The 17,796-nt window shown below is 43.5% G+C and overlaps 1 protein-coding gene across 3 annotated transcripts in view; it reads right to left on the minus strand.

Annotated features, from left to right (window-relative positions):
* Positions 1-17,796, minus strand: part of Tmem131 (transmembrane protein 131) — a 149,473-nt gene that overhangs the window by 51,833 nt on the left and 79,844 nt on the right. For all 3 annotated transcript variants that reach the window (XM_021159927.2, XM_021159947.2, XM_021159938.2), the window contains exon 5: positions 12,474-12,597. In XM_021159927.2, the coding sequence (XP_021015586.1) occupies positions 12,474-12,597 (124 nt within the window). The remainder of the gene's footprint in view (positions 1-12,473; positions 12,598-17,796) is intronic.

The raw sequence follows: 17,796 nt of genomic DNA on the forward strand, positions 1-17,796 counted from the left end.
CATTCAAGATTAAGGCTTTGCCTGCAATACAGTCTTGAGGACATTTGATGTGTAAAGCTACCAATCTCTTTCATTCTGCTTCTATTGTGAGAACTCTAAAATGCTACCCAAACTATAGCTCAAAGCATATGGCACTGAGACTCTGGCTGAAGAAAGCTAGAAAAAACATTCTTCCTACATTATCAGCAACAAAACCGGGGGCGGGGGCGGGGGCGGGGGGGGGGGAATCCTAACTTTTCTTAAATCCATCACACAAAATGGATGGTGAACAGGTCCAAATAGAGATGGCATGTAAACGCTGGCAACCACAGCAGAGAACGCGAAGACAACAGGGCTATCATACCAGGCACACAGAGAACCCATCCACAGTTGTTAGAGGTGGGTGTGGTTATCAAGTGGAGTACAGCTCCCCTTGAGTTATAAACACTAGAAGGAATTCACACCTGATCCTGAATTTAAGAATGAACTGAAGTCTGGTAAACTTCCCAGAACACAAATTCTAAATAATCCACTGGCCATTTAAGTCATCTCATGGTAACATAAATAGTAGGAATCAATTTGAACTGAAAAGACAACATACTAAAACATACAGGGAGTAGTTAAAGCAATAGTTAGAAGAAAATTTATAACATTACATACTTTCAACATACAGGCCTTAAACCAACAATTTATATTTCTGCTTTGAGAAGCTAGAAAAAGAGTAAATGAAATCCAACGTAAGTAAGAAGATAAAGTCAGGTAAAATTTGATGAACTAGAAAGCAGAAAACAGCCAGCAAAATAAATACAATGAAAGCTGGTACTTCAGATCTACATACAGAGCTGATGGACAACTCTACAGAACGTGTGGAGAGAAGGCACACGGAGCTAAAGCATGCATGGCTTTATCCATGTCCTATACTATGCACTGTGCATCCATACACTATGTATGGGAGGACTCAAGGAATATAGAGTTCCTCTGAGAAAGAGGGCCAGATAGTATCTGCCTCTGTGTAGCCCGGTGAAGGAGAAATATCTTGTTAACAAAAAGGAAGAGTATTTATTCCATACCAACAGAGGTTAGAAAACCAGTAAAGGACCCCAGGAAGCGAGGATCTTTCACAGGAGAGGGCTAGAACACATCAGGGGGAACCGTGGGGGTGGAGGGGGTGGGGGTGGGGGTGGGGGTATAATGGAGCAGCAAAAGATAAACAGAGTGGGAGTAGGAGGGCAGGTTAGAAGGCACACAGCAGGGAGGTACATCTAACATGAAAAGCCTTTTGAAAGGCCACGTGGAAACCTGCTGCCACACAAACTTCTTAAAATACATACACATATACAAATAGAGTATAAATGGGGTTACCCTATAATGGGGGAACGGCACCCTAAGCAGATACACATGATAGTGAGTAAAAATCCTAGTACCAGGAGTAGGTTCCCTGTTTTTGAGTTACTGGTCTACAGTGTCCCAGAAGCCTCCAAACATTACAAGCCATTACCAATGCTCTTGGTTAGCCTTCTACTGTCCTATTGCTAAGGGCACTCCATCCTTGCGTCATGGATCATGGAAAAGGCTAGCTGTTACTCACCCGAAAGCTGTCTCCCTACTGGTTAGCTTTCACAATGTTGGAAGGTGCTAAGGATGCTACCAGAGAAGAAAAGTACTCATTAATGTCATCCAGCTGTGATCCCTGCGAGCTACAATAATGACAGATTTGACAAGATATGCTCACTGGTATACCAGGGGCATGAGTTATGGGATTATCCAACTACTTTATGCTTGAATCTAAGGTCTGCTCTCTGAGATGGAGCCCATACCTAGCACTGCATACCTAGCACTGCTAATGGGGCCGACGACCTGTAACTGGATAGCTTTGGTGAGCACCTACTACTATTTTGCTAAGTGGACCCAGTACTGACATAAGTTGTGACGACTCATTATCACGCTAATAGGCCAGTGCATCTCTCAACCCTGCTCACAGAAGTGTCTCCCTGCAGTAGACGGCAATTAACAAAGAGACCCTAACCTGGTCAACCTGCAGACAGTTAACACTCAGCCCTAAAGGGGTCATCCAAATCCTAAGGCTCATGGATCTTCAGCAAAAAGGGGAGGGAAAGACTTTAAGAGATAGCAGGGGTAGATAATTCCAAGGAGACCAGTTTTCTGGATACACTAGGGCAGTTACAAATATGAACTCAGTGATTTTTTAACAGCAAACGCAACACCTATGAAGCCTGAGGCAGACAAACTGGAGATGAGAGTCGAGGAGAGGGAGAGCAGAGGAGAAAGGAGAAGACTGGAAGAGGAGATGAGCACAAATCCCGATTCTGAGCTGAGGAGCTCTTCGCAATTTATAGCCACTGGGAAAGGAAGAGTCAGTTTTCTTTAAAAGTGTGACCCCTGGCAGGTCAACCACTCTTTAAGGAACTCCTCACTCCTAAGATTAGTTGGGCAATATAACCTGGATTTGAAGAGTTAAAAAACAAACTGAACAAACAAACAAGCCAAGTTAGATGGGTAGGGAGGTGAGGGTGGATCTGGCAAAGTTGGGCTTGTGTTATAAATATACAAGATTGCTCTAAAGAGAGACGGAGAGGACAAGACAGCTCAAAAGTGCAGAGAAACTCAAGAGTTGCCAGGGAAGAGATGCAACCATAGTTAACCAAGCTGTAGCTGTCCTATGGGGGAGGGGGACAGAAGTCTCATCTGAAAGGTAAACAAGGAGCCTTGGTGGGTAGCCAGCCCTACCCACAGAACAAGACCACAGCTTTCCCAAGGCTCAGATCTATTATTTTGGGTCTCCCTGAGACAGTGCCTTTTCTAAAAGACTGGGTCTGCAGTCCCAAGTTCTCCTGTGCCTAGCAGCTATCTGAAGAGGCAACTTCTGGGGGCAGGGAAGAGGGGAGCTCACCTGCCTCTGGAGACAAACAGGTGTGGGTGGACAGACCTGTAGAGCCACCTGACTCTATAGAGCCAAGAACTCTGAGCTCCAGGACACTCCCCAACATTCCTAGCTGTGCTCCTCCAGCAGGGCAATGAATGAGGTGAGAACAAAGTGCTGCTACTGCTTTCCCTACAGTCTCTGCACTCAGGAGACACCCTCCCCCACCCCGCTCCATCCCAGAGAGACCATTTCAGTAAGAACCCGGTGTGGGGGCGGGGCCCAGGAGAATGGGAGACTGAAAAGCCAAGGCCCCTGGGATGCAAAGAAGAGAAGGTACTAGACTGAGACAGTCCTGGAGACAGTGGACACTTGAGCACACAGGCTAAGGACCAGCATAAGACACGGGAGAAGACGAGTCCTCAAGTTCAAATGACCTGCACATACCTGCCACTTCCAGGTTTCAAAGACCCAGAGGAAAAGCACTCTGAAAATCAGCAGCGCCCTACTGGCTATCCGCTTTCCTTCTCTAGACCATTAGGAGTATTTTTTTCTCATCTATAAATAGCTTTTAGGCTTTAGTTTTTATTCCCCTTCCTACCTTTAGCTAATTTTGTTTATATTTTTCTTTCCCTTTTCTGTGCTTGCTCTGGTTTGCTGGGTTTTCAGTCATCTGTATTTTTGACTTAATTCGTTCTTTTAAAAGCTTTTACATTTTAATGTTTGTTATTCTCCTTATATTTATCTAGGCTTGGTTATGATGTGTGTGCACATGTATGCACTTGTGTGTGTAAACGTGCAGTATGTGTCCCATGGTGTGTATGGATGTCAGGATAACACACACGCACCTTAAGTCAGGGTCTCTGCTGATTTCCCAATGCATACAGCAGGCTGGCTGGCCTAGGAGCTTGCAGGGACTCTTCTATGCCTGTCCCCATGTCCCTGTAGGAATACTAGAGTTAGACTACACTATGTGTCCAGCTTTTGGTTGGGTGGTGGGGACTTGAACTTGGGTCCTCAGCGGCAGACCATTGTTTTCTTTATTTAGTCTAATTTCTTGCTCTTTTCTCATCTTCTTCATAACATGCTTCTCTTCTTTCTCTCTTTGTTTCCTAACTGTGCTTCTAGTTCTCCCTTCCCTGCTTCTTCTTTTAAGCCCCATCCATTTGTTATTTTCATCCTAACCCTAAGTAATTTAAAAAAGTAAGACTTATTTTTGTGTGTGAGTGTTTTGCCTGCATGTCTGTCTGGTGCCTGATGAGGTCAGAAGATGGTGCCAGAGCCTTTGGAACTGAAGCTGCAGATGGTTGTGAGCGGCCGTGTGGGTGCTAGGAACAGAACCTAGGTCCTCTGCAAGAGCAACAAGCACTCTAAACCACTGAGCTGTCTATCTAGCCACACTCAAAATAATTTTTAACTTCAAAGCCAACTCTCCATTAGCTTTGTCAAGTTTTATTAAACAGTGGTATGCAGGTGGCATTTACTTGATTTTCTATCTCTTTCTTTGTCCTGCATGATTCGATGTTACAGCTATAAGCTATAGCTCTGGCCTTTTCCTTTCTAAGGGGAAAGGAAACTGAGCTCTTAGGGGCAAGCTGCACACTAAAATGATAACCAAATAAGTCAGGAAGACAGCGAAACAAACATGCACAAACTGCAACGTGGAAAGGTAGAGAAACATGGCCCCTCCTGCGATCACACAAGAGCCATGAGACGGTAGAGAGACAAGGCCTCTCCGGCAATTACAATTCATTAACAGTCAGAGTCAGAAACCGAAGTAGCTAAAACAGCTGATGGATAGATATCTTAAAAGCAAAACCCCCAAGAAGGGCAACCACACAGATGAATGAGGTAAGGAGACCAATCCTGGACTGAGAGGGAAAACAGCAACAAAGAGAAAACCAGCAATGAGAGGTGAACATCAGCAAAAAAAAAACCGAGACTCAAAACAAAATAGAGTCATTGGAAAAGAAAAGCTCAACTACTCAAATAAAAAGCAGATGCCAAGTGTCTCTGAAAGACTTGCCCAAGCAGAAGGAAGATGTCAGCGGTGGGACACAAGGTCGAGGAAATACCATATTCAAGCATCCCTAAAGGAACAGGCAAACTCAATGGCAGTGACCAGGACCTCCCACATTTGATTAAGAGACAGGACCTAAGAATCCTTGAGGTAAAGAATTAGAGATAAAGCTTAAGGCAGAGAGAACCTACTTAATAGAATTATGGTTTAAAAAAAATCTTCCTAAATCTAGAGAAAGAACTGGGACCACCGAATGCAAGGGACTTAAAGATCTAGGTGTACACAAGCAGAGAAGCAGAACGCACTCAGGATGTCAGAAACTCAGAGCAAAGATACAGAACGCACTGACGGGAAGAAGCCCACACGTTTACAAAGTGAGGCTCACCAGAGCAAGCTCTGGCTCTGGCTTCAGCGACTCTGTGCTGAGCAAAGCCTGGGCCAGACACTTCAACCTGTAAAGTACTCAGCTGCCAACCAAGATGATCATGTTCAGCACAGCTCTTTTAAAAGCACTGGGGAAATCAGGACAAGCACAAACGAGACCATCAGCACAGGAGCACTTCAGAAAGAACGCTCTGCACAGAGAGCGAAGAAAGTCTAAGGCACTGTAGTCTAAAGAGCATAAACTCCATGAGGGGAACGGATGATAGGGGCGATCGAGAAAGAACTCTGCCATAGCTAGCCTGTCACTCAGAAAACTCTCAATACTAGCAGGAAACAAAACCACACAACAATCCCCATAACAGCTCCCAACAACAACCTTAAATGTTAATGGCTTCAGTGTGTCAATAAAAGGACTCAGATGGGCTGAGTTGGAAAAAAAAAAAAACTGACTATATGTTATTTCTAAGAAACATACATACCTAACTGGAAGACACTCAAAAAGTAAATTTATCGCCCAAACAGAAGTTGATGTAGTTATTTTGATATGTGATAGAGTTCCAAATAAAAGATATAATTCATCAAGAAGATACAACAATTTTAAGTAACAATATACCCCATTTTGGTGCTCCTGGTTTCAAAAAAAAAATACTAGTGGGCACAAAGGTCAGTCAGGTCCTGACACGAAGACTGGGTAACCTTCAAATCCCATTTTCTTACTTATGTATTTATTTGATGTGAATAGGTGTTTTGCCTGCATGTATGTCTGTGCACTAACCTGTATGCAGTGTCTACAGAGCCCAGAAGAGGGCATTAGTCTGCCTTTGGGACAGGAGTTACAGATAGTTGTGAGTTGACATGCCACTGGGAACTGAACCCAGGTTCTTGGGAAATGCAGCAAGTGCTCTTAACCAGTATCATCTCTTTAGCATTCCTCTGCCCCACCCCACCCCCACTTCCCTTTTTTTGTTGTTACTTACTGTTGTTTGGGTTTTTGAGACAGGATTTCTCTGTGTAGCCCTGGCTGTCCTGGAACTCAGAAATCCGCCTGCCTCTGCCTCCCAAGTGCTGGGACTAAAGGCGTGCGCCACCACTGCCCGGCTCTGTCCCCATTTTTAGACAGGTCATTCAAACAAGAGCCAACAAGAAACCTGGAGTACATAACAGCCCAAATGGACTTAGCATATAGAATATTATACCTAATAGAACAGAAATACACATTCTTCTCAACAGCCTATGGAACTTTCCCCAAGATAGATAAGTTTCAAAGCAAGCGATACAGAAAATAATCAAAATAATTTCTTTAAAAACTTTAAATGTGCCGGGCGTGGTGGCACACGCCTTTAATCCCAGCACTCGGGAGGCAGAGGCAGGCAGATTTCTGAGTTCGAGGCCAGCCTGGTCTACAAAGTGAGTTCCAGGACAGCCAGGGCTATACAGAGAAACCCTATCTCGAAAAACAAAAACAAAAACAAAACAAAACCAAAAAAACCCCAACAAACCTTTAAATGTATTTGTGTATGTACATTAGTATGTGGCATGTGCACACCATGGCACATGTGGAACTCAGAGGACACTGAAAGAGCTGGATCTTCTCTCCCATCACGTGGGTCCAGGAGATCGCACTGCACTGGGCTTCAAAATAATGTCTTATATCTCAGAAGACAGTGGAATAAAAGCAGACATCAGCCACTAGGGAAACCATAGAACTGTACAAATGCTTGGACACTGAGAAATTCTCTTAAATGACCAGTAGGTCACTGAAGTCATTTTGGGGAGGGATTATACCTGGAAATTTCTTAGAATCAAATGAAAGCAAAGTGTAATTATAACTCACCATAACCTTTGGGATACAGTCACTGCAGTTTTAAGGGGAAAGTTTAAAACTCTGAGGACATAAATTAATAAAGAAATGGGGAGGAGGCTGTGCTGTGGCTCCAGCGAAGAAAAGCATTTGCTGCCTTGCAGAGGAGCAGGCCGCATCTCCAGCACCCAAATGACGGCTCTCACCTGTCTCTCGGCAGCTCTGGTCAGTCCCAGAGACGTCCTCTCCTGTCTGCATGGACACCAGGCATGCACATGGTGTAGACATACATGAATGGAAACATTCACACACAAAATATACAAATAAATTAATCTTTTAAAAACAAGCAAAGCTCTCAAACAAATGAATGCTATACCTCAAAGTCTTAGAGAAAGACCCACAAAGCAAGGGCATCGGCAGTGGAAGGCAAGAAAGATGGACACCAGGGCAGAAATAATGAGGCAGAGACTAACAGAACCACAGTCAGCCAAGAGCTGGCTCTTCCTGAAAAGTAACAAGATTGATAAGCCCCATCCAATCTAATCAAAAGAGAGACAAAATCCAAATTAACAAATGAGAGATGAAAGGGGGGATATTACAACAGATTCTGATGAAATGCAGAGAACCATTGGGGAATACTTTGAAACCTTTATCATCAAAACTGAAGAAACATACATTCCTAGCTGTGTATGATACTAACACGTATCAAGAGGATATAAACAATTCAGATCTGTAACAAGCAACAATACTGAAGCACTAATAAAGACTCGCCCAACACTTCAAGACACAGGGAAAACCAAAGATTTTGTAAAAGGCGCCAACAGCACACACAGTAAGTCCAAGAATTGCCAAGTGACTGTATAAAATGAAAAATCAATGAAAGAGTGCAGGCATGTCCTACAGAACAGGTGGAAACCTTTGTCAGTCTAAATGTCTAACAGAGAATTAATACCTAGATCTATAAAGTACTCTAAGCACACAAACAAACCCAAAAGGACAAATCACCTAACCAATAAATGGTTAATGAACTGGAGTCTGTTCTAAAAAATAAAAAAAATAAAGTCAGAAGTGTGCTCAATACCTGTAGTCATCAGGAAACTACAAATACAACTGTTGTGAGATCACATCTCACTGACTCACAACAGTTGTTATCAGGAAAACAACAAGAAACACAGGTGAGGTTGGATGGAGAAGAGATGAAGACATACACACTGTAGGGATGACATTGGTAACAGCTACTATGGAAACCAGACTAAACTAACACATGATCCAGTTGTAGCACTGCCAGGTATGTACCTAGGGGGTCCCAGTCGGCACCCCAAGAAGCTAGCACAGCCATGCTTACTGTTGTGCTGTTCACAACAGGCCAGGTATGGAGCGGCCTGCCTGCCCACCACACGGGGCCTGGACAACAAAGTGAAGAGCATACACGATGATGCCTTGTTCAGCCGTAAAGGAAAATGGATTTGCAGAAAATGGGTGTGACTGGAAAGCACCCCAGGAAATGAAGAAACTCAGACTCAGAGAAACATACCACATTTTTGCTCAAATGTGAATTGTCTAATTATATATGTATAAAACTATTATAAGAAAATGATCACATTTACCCATCCCTGCAAAAAAAAAAAAAAAAGGTATTATATACAACCCCATGCCTATACATATGCCTATACATTTAATATCAGAAGAAATGAAAAGACTCACTCACAGCCTGGAAAATTCAACAAAGCTCACTTATACAGCAGACAACCAGAGCAGTCCTACATCTGATTTCTCCCTTATCTTCTATTTTTTGATCAACAGTAACTGTTTGAAATTAAAATTTAACATTCCATTCTTCTGCGAGAACTCTTCAGATGCCTTTCTCTTTCGGAAAGAACCAAAGCCAAGACCTTTTTGTAACAAGCAGCGGCCCTCACAACCGGAGGCCCCACTCCTCCTGGGTACCTTTCCCAGCACAGCCTCTGCCAGACCTGCTGCTTCAGGACTGCCTTTCTGTAGTTTCAGGTTAAACCCTGCCTGCTACTTAAACCCGACTCACCCCAGCACTAACCCCCTACTCAGCTGCTTTTCTTTTTCATAGATCAACTGTCTAATTGGTCTCTTTAAGTATATTTATTTTGTCTGCTGAAGTCACCAACCCCCACTAGGGGTAAGTATCATAAGCAGAGACCTCTTGTTCAGTGATAAATCCTGGCAATATTTGTTAAATTAATACACTTGTTACTTCTATATAGATGGCAAAGCTGGTTTAAGCCTCTATGTGCTCCATGCTGTAAGCTGTGACAGCAGATATGGCAGCAGTGTGTGAGAAGGTCGGTGCTCTCTAGGCTCCTCTACTCCCGCCCTCTCCAGGTCATTGCCATGCAGCTGCCGACAACTTACCCCGGCTCTTGCTAACATACCAAACCCCAGAGAAACCCCAGCTTTTCATACAATGGCATGAAAAGAGCTCTCTGCTAAGATCTGCTTTTCTTACACGGGAGCACACGATGTAGAGTGCGCTGTAGCAACAGACACACGTTTATCTTTATCTGTCCAATACCCCATACTAGGGTTATAGCATATATGCTCCGATTTCTGACAACCTGCGTGGATAGCAGAGTTTAACCTAAAATGGCATAAACAATGTTTAGGCTTCTACACCTAATTAAAAATAATCACCCATGTTCATAAGAGCCTTCAACCCACAAGATTATTTTAAAGCATAAGAAAGTAAGCGGCTTAAAAATTTTTAAATTTTATCTATAGACTGAAATGTAACTGAAATGTAGCTATATAGAACTTGGTCTTTTCTCTATTTTCTATTGATTGGTCAATATAGACATGGTATTAGATAATAAAACCATCATGAGTTGTAATATCCTTTTTCCCAAAGAAATAAGAAGTGCCAGGGAATCTGAGGGTGTGGAGGGGAGTAAAGTCAGAGGGGATATATAGGAAGGCTGTGCTCTCCTGGACATGAGAGACACGGCTCACCCCTCCCCACAGTCTTTGAGAAGGAAAGATAGATGCACAGGGAAGAAGAAAGGCCAGCACCGACTGTGGCCGCCATCTTAACTGTCTTAAAGCTGACCTGACGTGTCCACAGGTACTGCGACGGTCATGGAGCTCACTCAGCTCCATTTCCTAGAACTGACTGACAGCATACACAATGTACTTTTCAAGAATGTCCAGGGATCTGTTCTTTACATAAAGGTCATCAGGAGACACGGCTCTCTCTCTGGGCAGAGTCTAATTCAGAGATGTCAAGCTGGAGGTGAAGAGCTGATTACGCTGGGCACTCTACCCTGTCTCTAAATTCAACTCGTTCCCAATGTAGGAAAGCTGAGAGATACTTAGAAATTCATACTTCCGGCTTGTTTTGAAAACTCAGAACTGCACACAGGCTTCTACCTCCCACAGTATGGCTACCAGGTCAGGGAAGCTGGCGCTGCTTACAGGGACCCCCAGCACCTCTGCAGGCCACCCCACTTCCCTCATCCAGCCACAGCTGCAACTCCTGCTGGAGATGTGGAGAGCAGTGAAAGGAACAGGGGAGCTTCCACCCCCAGAGCAAAGCATCTCAGAAGTAGCAGAGTGAATTAAGGCATTATTAACTCTAGCACAACTCTAACTGTAGCACAATCAAACACTACTTCTGGGCTTTTCCCATTTGTCCTTGCCTTCTAACCTAGTACACTTGCACACTACCAGTGCCTGAAAGCTTAGATGGTTGTTTAGAGACACAGACACACACAGGGGTGGTTGTTGGTGGTTTATAATGTGTGTACCACTTGTGATGGCCACGTATGAGGCAAATCACTGGGCAGACTCATGGATGGCTGAACTCTGACCCTGACTCTTTTGAGACCTACTCCTCCTTTATATACTTGAGTCTCCCTCAGTATTAGAATTTTGTTATTTAAGACCATTGATATATTAATAAAAACAGTGAAAAGATCTTTTAGGTTAAAAAAAAAACAACAACAATAGCTCAAGGGAAATTTAAGAAATACTTTAAGAATAGGGATATTTTCCATGAGTAGCACAAAGAAATTAAGCTTTAATTACCAAAAGAAATGTGTTGACTTTCAAACCCTTTATTTAGAAAATATTTCCAAAGAGAGGGATAAAAAACCCTTAGCCATAGCCATTTTACCCCTAGAAGCTGCTGACAATGGCATACAATGATACAGGATTTCAGAAAGGAGAAATGTAGAATCCTGAACAAGTACTATGGCGTACACCAGTAGTTTACATGTTAGAAAAGATGCTGCTCATTTTCTTAGTCACAGCCCTTCAACAGTCAGCAAAAGCCTGCGAAGATGCAATCAGAATCCATTCATTTACTCTTTCTCCTCATAGTTTCTGTTCATTATTTTGGAAGCCTACATAATAAAACTTAATGTATCTCCTAATTAAAAAATATACTTCAGTTCCATCTTTTGTGGTTTTGATCAGAAAGCCTCTTCCCTGAATACCAACTTCACATCCAACAACTGACATCATTAGTCAAAATTTGGAGGACACTTGTAGTACCCAGAACCCAACCGTGACTGTGACCACAGGTATGAAGACACCTGTGGTTGTCTGTGGTAAAAAGGACTTTGCTGGTGTCGCTCAGGTCAGCTTGGGCAGATGCAGCAGCGAAGAGGGAAGAGACACAAGAAGGGCAGAGGACATTGCCGCCAGCTCTTTAAGAGACAGAGGAGCCCGTGGGCGCCTCAAGCTGAGTGAGAGCCTGGTCACCAAGGACAGGGGCTTCTGTTCTGCAACCAACAACAATGTAATCCACGGAAGACTCAATGGGTCTGGAGGTGCACGTCCTCTCAGAGCCTCAGACAGTAAGGGCCACTTTACGATATGCTGAGCAGACAACTCACTGAACTAATAAACCGTGTCCCTGAGTGAGCACTAGCTGAAGCCATCCAACTTCACACACACACTCATTGCCCAGCCACAGCAGCCTCACTCGCTGCTAAGGCCCTGGCCCCTGTAGCTAAGAGGGATGGTGGCTCCCACCTTCAATCCCAGCACTAGGGTGGGGGGAGGGGCGGTTCTCTGAGGTCAAGGCCAGCCTGATCTACAGAAAGAATTACAGACCAGCCAGGGCTACACAGAGAAATCCTGTCTTGGAAAAAACAAAACAAGAACACCAACCTCTCCAGCCCCCACCGGCCACACACACACCTCAGCTTTGCAGAGGCTGGATTTTAAGAATGCTTAGGAATCCTAGCACAGTTACTATTACTTGAAGGGACACTGTGCATTTAAGGATAGATATTATAATTCTTATGAAATGGGACAAACTGGCATCTAAGTATGAAAACACTAGAAGCAGATTTTAATCATAGCAAAATAAAGTTATTAATAGAAATGTAGAACTTCGATTTCAAACAAAAGTAATTTTTAGTAGACAAGCTTACCCTATTTTGAAAAAATGATGCATGGAAATGTGATGTGGTAGCAGATATTGATACTAAAGTAATAGTTTCTTCAGAACTAGGGTTATGTAAGTAGACTTTTTCCATTTTTGGCATTCCAACTGGCCTGCAAAAATAAAAAGGGAAACTGTCAGAAATAATTCAAAGACACTTCTAGCTTTTAGGATAATCAGTAATTGTTTAAAAGTCAAACATATAGATTATTAAGCAAATTCATATGCAAATACCATAAAACAGTGAAACATACGTAGCCCCTCAACAAGTTATCTGCGTGTCAATCCCATGTTACTTCAGGGCAAGTAAGTCTCAGTTAACTGATATCTCTAACCTGGCGCCAGCCTGGGAGGGTAGGTTCATCTTTCCTCATTAATACCACACTGCCTCTCTCCTCAAATTCTACAGGCACAGACAAACGTAGCGGCATGGTTGTATAAAGAAATCTTGCAAGTTGGGGACTTCTGCTATTCTCGACTAATAGAGGGCACAGAAACTTAAGAAAGCTTCATTAACTTGCCCACAGCTGCTCTCTGCACCTGAATCCACGACCTAAACCTGTAGCAAATTGCCTCCTCTCAAGGGAACACTATGGAATACATCCTCAAGGGATCACAGGTCCATGGAATGACCCCTTGGTGTCCCTTAAAAGCAGTCTTAGTATGTGGCTGGATGGATCCTTCTGCAGCTCATGTCTCCTGGCTTCTTTGGCATTGTACACATCTTTCTTCAGGGCTGATGTTCTCATTGGCATGTTGGTCCTATGTCCCTGTCAAGATTATCAGCACTTCAAAGTCAAAGGCCACAGCATGCATCACTCAGTGCAGCCGGAGACATGGGTGAGAGCACATGTGCACATGCTAGCTGGCTTGTTTCCTCTCCCTCTTTCAGTATTACAGTGCCCTCCAGAATCTGATGGTTTTCAACTAGTGAGATTTCACCATGCAGACTTCCATTCAAATGGAACCTTCAGACTGTGAACGACCCTAGCTCCTTTGCAGACAATGTGACGTCCCTGTCCTGGAGACCTAACTCATTTTCTAATTCGGATCCAACTTTCTTCTACAAGGTGCTTCCCCCAGGTAACTCTTCCAGGGCACACTTCTTGAAGCCTTGCTTTACAATTCAGATTCAGTGTCTGTACATGAACCTGAGCTGTGCTTTCTAGTTGTGTCAAGTGTACATCATACAAGTCTTATTCCTACCTTTTCTTCACTTCAGTTGTCTGACTAATTTATTATTTGGGAAATTTATAAACCAAAGAATAGGTTGATAATTTTCACCAGTTTAAGAAAATGAATTAGGGGCTTTAAGTTCCTTTAAAGATCGTAACTTATATTAGGACACAGGCTAGACTTGCTCCTCCCAACTAATGCCTCCAAAACAATGTTAAAATTTAAAAGCTAAAGAGAGGTAAATCCACAATGGGTCAAACTGTGTTGAACGACTGACCACTGGGTGCCCAACTCTAACAGACACATCTGGACAACACAGCCCCTACAATGGTGGCTCAGCGAACATCGCAGAAGAGGGGGTGGAAAGGTCATTATGAATCAGAGGTCTGGGACACCTGCTGTGGGATATTGTCTTCTAGATGTGTATGACACAGATGAAATCTCAACAGCATGATTGCCTAAACAAAACCAGCATAATGACTACACCATTATCAATTTCCATGCCTACATCAATGGGGAAAGCTCACCCCCAGAAGAGTAACAGCAATTAACGGGTTAACGGGTCCCAAGAGGGAGAATCGTGTTTCTCCATGGGTGGACCTTCTGAAACACTCCCAATCCCAAATGGGCAGTCCTAACCACATACACATGAGCAAAACTAAGTCAACTCTGCAGGCTGTATTTGTACATGCGTGTGATCTATACATATATGTATTTATATAATCAATAGGATGTTATGAACTAGAGAAGAACTGAAGGAGGAACAAGAGTTAGGAAGGAGAGAAGAGTGGAAACAATCTGAATATGGTACTCATGTATGAAATAAAAAAATCAATTCTAAGGAACACTGAAAACCAAACAAATGAATAAACTCAACTGAGAACTCTTTAGAGAACAGAGGGAACAGAGGCTGCCTGACTGGGCAGACAGGCGAGAATGAGGGACCAGAGGGGCAAAGGACAGCCTGACCTGAAAACTAACTAGACTGTGGATGGGAAGGCTGTCTGGACTGAGGCACAGAGAGCAGCTCCTTACAAGTGTAGAAAGGTTATGGTTTCCAACTCTCCTCTCAGGTCTTCCAGAGATCTGGGTCTGTACGTTATGGTCTAGCAAGGCAATCCTGCCCAACTCCAGTTTGACCTAAGCACTGCCTCAAGGTGCAGACAAGGTGGGTCAGCCAGAAGCTGGGTGTGCAGAACTGGGCTTTCCACCTTAGGATCACCCTAAGCTAACCCTGGGCAGGGCCTGACCTGTTCTTACTGTACAGCGGCCCTATAAACACACGAAAGGGGCAACTTGCTTAGTGTGCTGACAACAGCAACTCCCTTCTAGTTCTTCAGAGCATCGGACTTCCCTTTCACTAACATTGTACTTGTATGTTTGGCCACAGTCAGCCATACAGTTCCCTTGAAACATGCTTTGCCAATGTGTGGGTCATGTTCTTTACTTGATGGTTATCAATTACTGCATAAGCTTTTTAAAAAAAATTTATGTAACCCAAGGTATAAATTTTGCCTCCTGTTAATTGTGCATCTGGATTTCTACATTTTAAAAATAACAATGGACACATACAAAAATGTTTTCTTCCAAACCAGCTCAGCTCCCTTACACTCCTATTTAGCTGCATGGTATCTCTCGCTCTATAATGCTCACAGCTCCTCCACTAAGTTCATATTTAGTCACACGGTAACTCTAGCTTTGCACTGCATTCTTCTGCATGGTATAAAGTAGGGGCTGATAATCGCTCTATTGATTAACCAAGATATTTACTTGGTTATTTCATTTCTCTTGGTCATAATTTTTAGGGTTTTTTTGGTATGCCTTAGTGCTTCTATCAAAAATTAATATTTAAGAATTTTTGTTCCCTTTGATGCTACTCTAAGTGGACTTTTCTCCCCACCCCCATCCCAGCTTTGACGCAGGGTCTTTATTTAATCCAGATCGCCTTTGAGCGCTCATGCTCCCCTACCTTAGTGCTGGGTGACAGGCATATGTCACCACCTGGCTGAAACTGTTTCTCTCTTTTTAAAAAGATTATTTGCTGCCACTGAACAAAACCATGGTTTATTTTTGTATGTTGGTCTTGCATTCAACTTACTACTTCCAGTGGCCTTCATTTAAAATATTACATTTAGAGTCGTATCTAGTCCATGGAGTGGGGAGCATGTGCAAGGGGAGGTGCTGGCTTCTTTTCCATCTGGGTGCCAACTGATTTTTTCCCCTACCTTATCGGAAGAATAAGATGCCGAAGAGAGCTGACAAGACTCCCAGCTGCTCCTGATGCAGGGACAGTTTCCCCCTCAGCTTATGCATGACATCAACCTTGGGGTTTCACAGATCATCTTCATTAGGTTGGAACATTCCTTTCTGTTCTTGGTTTGTTCAGAAGGATTACCATGGAAGCACACTGTGCATCTTTACCACATCTATGTATGATCTTATGTATCCCCTTCATTGTCCTAGAATACTACTACTTGCTCACAGTGTATGATGGCTTTACATACTGATGAGGTCTGTCTGTCGGCACATTGTGGGGTACCTCTGAGCCTATATTCAGAAGGATGCTTGTTGTGTTGCGTGTGTTTGGTTTGGAATGAGGGCAATGCAGCACACAGAGCATGTAAGAACCTGCCTTCTGCCCTCTGTGTCACAGCCTGCTTTCAGGAAGCTTTGTTGGACTGACTCATGTTGCTTGGCTTCTCATACATGTACTCAAAATTCTTGGGTTTTGATTTTTGACTCTATTCAGATTTTCTGCTTATTTCCTCGGCTTTGTAAGTAGAACAGTAAAGAGAAATAAACACATTCCTCGTATCTTGAAAGATACATAGCACAATATGTACTTTCTCTTAAAAATGCCTTTGTCCCTGGACAGTTCAGAAGGACTGCAGGCTAAGTGGCTTTTGTCAGCTCCCCCATGCTTTTGTTGTGTCTAACTTTTGTACAAGCAATCTCATCTAAGAGAAAGACAGGGTGAAGATGGACAGGTACTTCAAAATCTCCTTCAAACAGGGCTGTGGATGGCCTGCTACACAACAGGGCTCAAGCAGACAAGTATGTCGGTCCAGGAGTCTGGGAGTGGCCAGTGATGGGAGGTTGGCTTCCTCGTCTTGAGGCATCAACGAGGAAATGTTCTAGGCCACGCTGAGTAGAAGAGATAAGGCCTTGCTGAGAGAAGGGTTATGGGAATTTGGAGTGATGAGGATAGAGAAGATGTCGAGAGGCTTCCATTTGTAGGAAGAACCTTCCTTGTCCGGCCTACCCTCTACTCTCTCAGTGCAAAGCTCTCTGCATCACCTCTCATGCTCTAGGCTGTGTTACTACCACAAGCTCAGTAGTTAAAGGCAACCTCCACTCATTATTGCACGAGTTTCTAAAAATGTTCCACAAGGCTTCTGCAAATGCTGAGCATGTTGGGTTCTCGTGCAGAGCTCAAAGTCCTCGGCTAGATGCATTTACTTTGTTTGCATGACTCTCACCATGCAGCTCCTCTACTTCCAAAATCAAGTTCCTCTCCTACTGCAAATGTCCAACACTTCTGCTCCTCATTTTAAAGTCAGCTTTTGAAGGCTTTGGGACTAGGTCTGGGTCACACAGATAGCTCTCCATTTTAAAGACCATAGGATTTAGATAGAACCTTGGTTACAGTCACAGCTGGATTAGTGCTTGGTTGTAAAGTTAAGAGGTGTGTGTGTGTGTGTGTGTGTGTGTGTGTGTGTGTATTAGAAACCTGAAATTCTCCCAATCATCTTACAGTTCTGACTACCACAAGCAGCATGTGTGATCTGCCTGGCTAGAAAGTTGAATTTAAAAATAAACTAAACAAATATCCAGTCCCTTGCCAGTGCTAGTCCTGTTTGTTTCCATTATTGGCTGCTCCAAACAGAGGAGTCAGAGACAACAGTGAAAGGTATTTACAGATGAACACAGCCAGAGCAGTCGGACATCTTTGTTTTCTGTGCTGAAGGACCATACTGCCCAGATTCTAGAGGAGTGGAAGGTTCCAAAGAACTGGGAGGAAACATTAGGACCAGGGGTAGCTGGGAAAGTAAGCTGCAATCCTGTGGGCAGTGGTGAACTTCCTCTATCACCGCAGGAAACAGCTGCAGACATAGTTTCCCAAATGCCCCTAGACA

The sequence above is a fragment of the Mus caroli genome, chromosome 1, assembly GCF_900094665.2.
Source record: "Mus caroli chromosome 1, CAROLI_EIJ_v1.1, whole genome shotgun sequence".
NCBI lineage: Eukaryota > Metazoa > Chordata > Mammalia > Rodentia > Muridae > Mus > Mus caroli.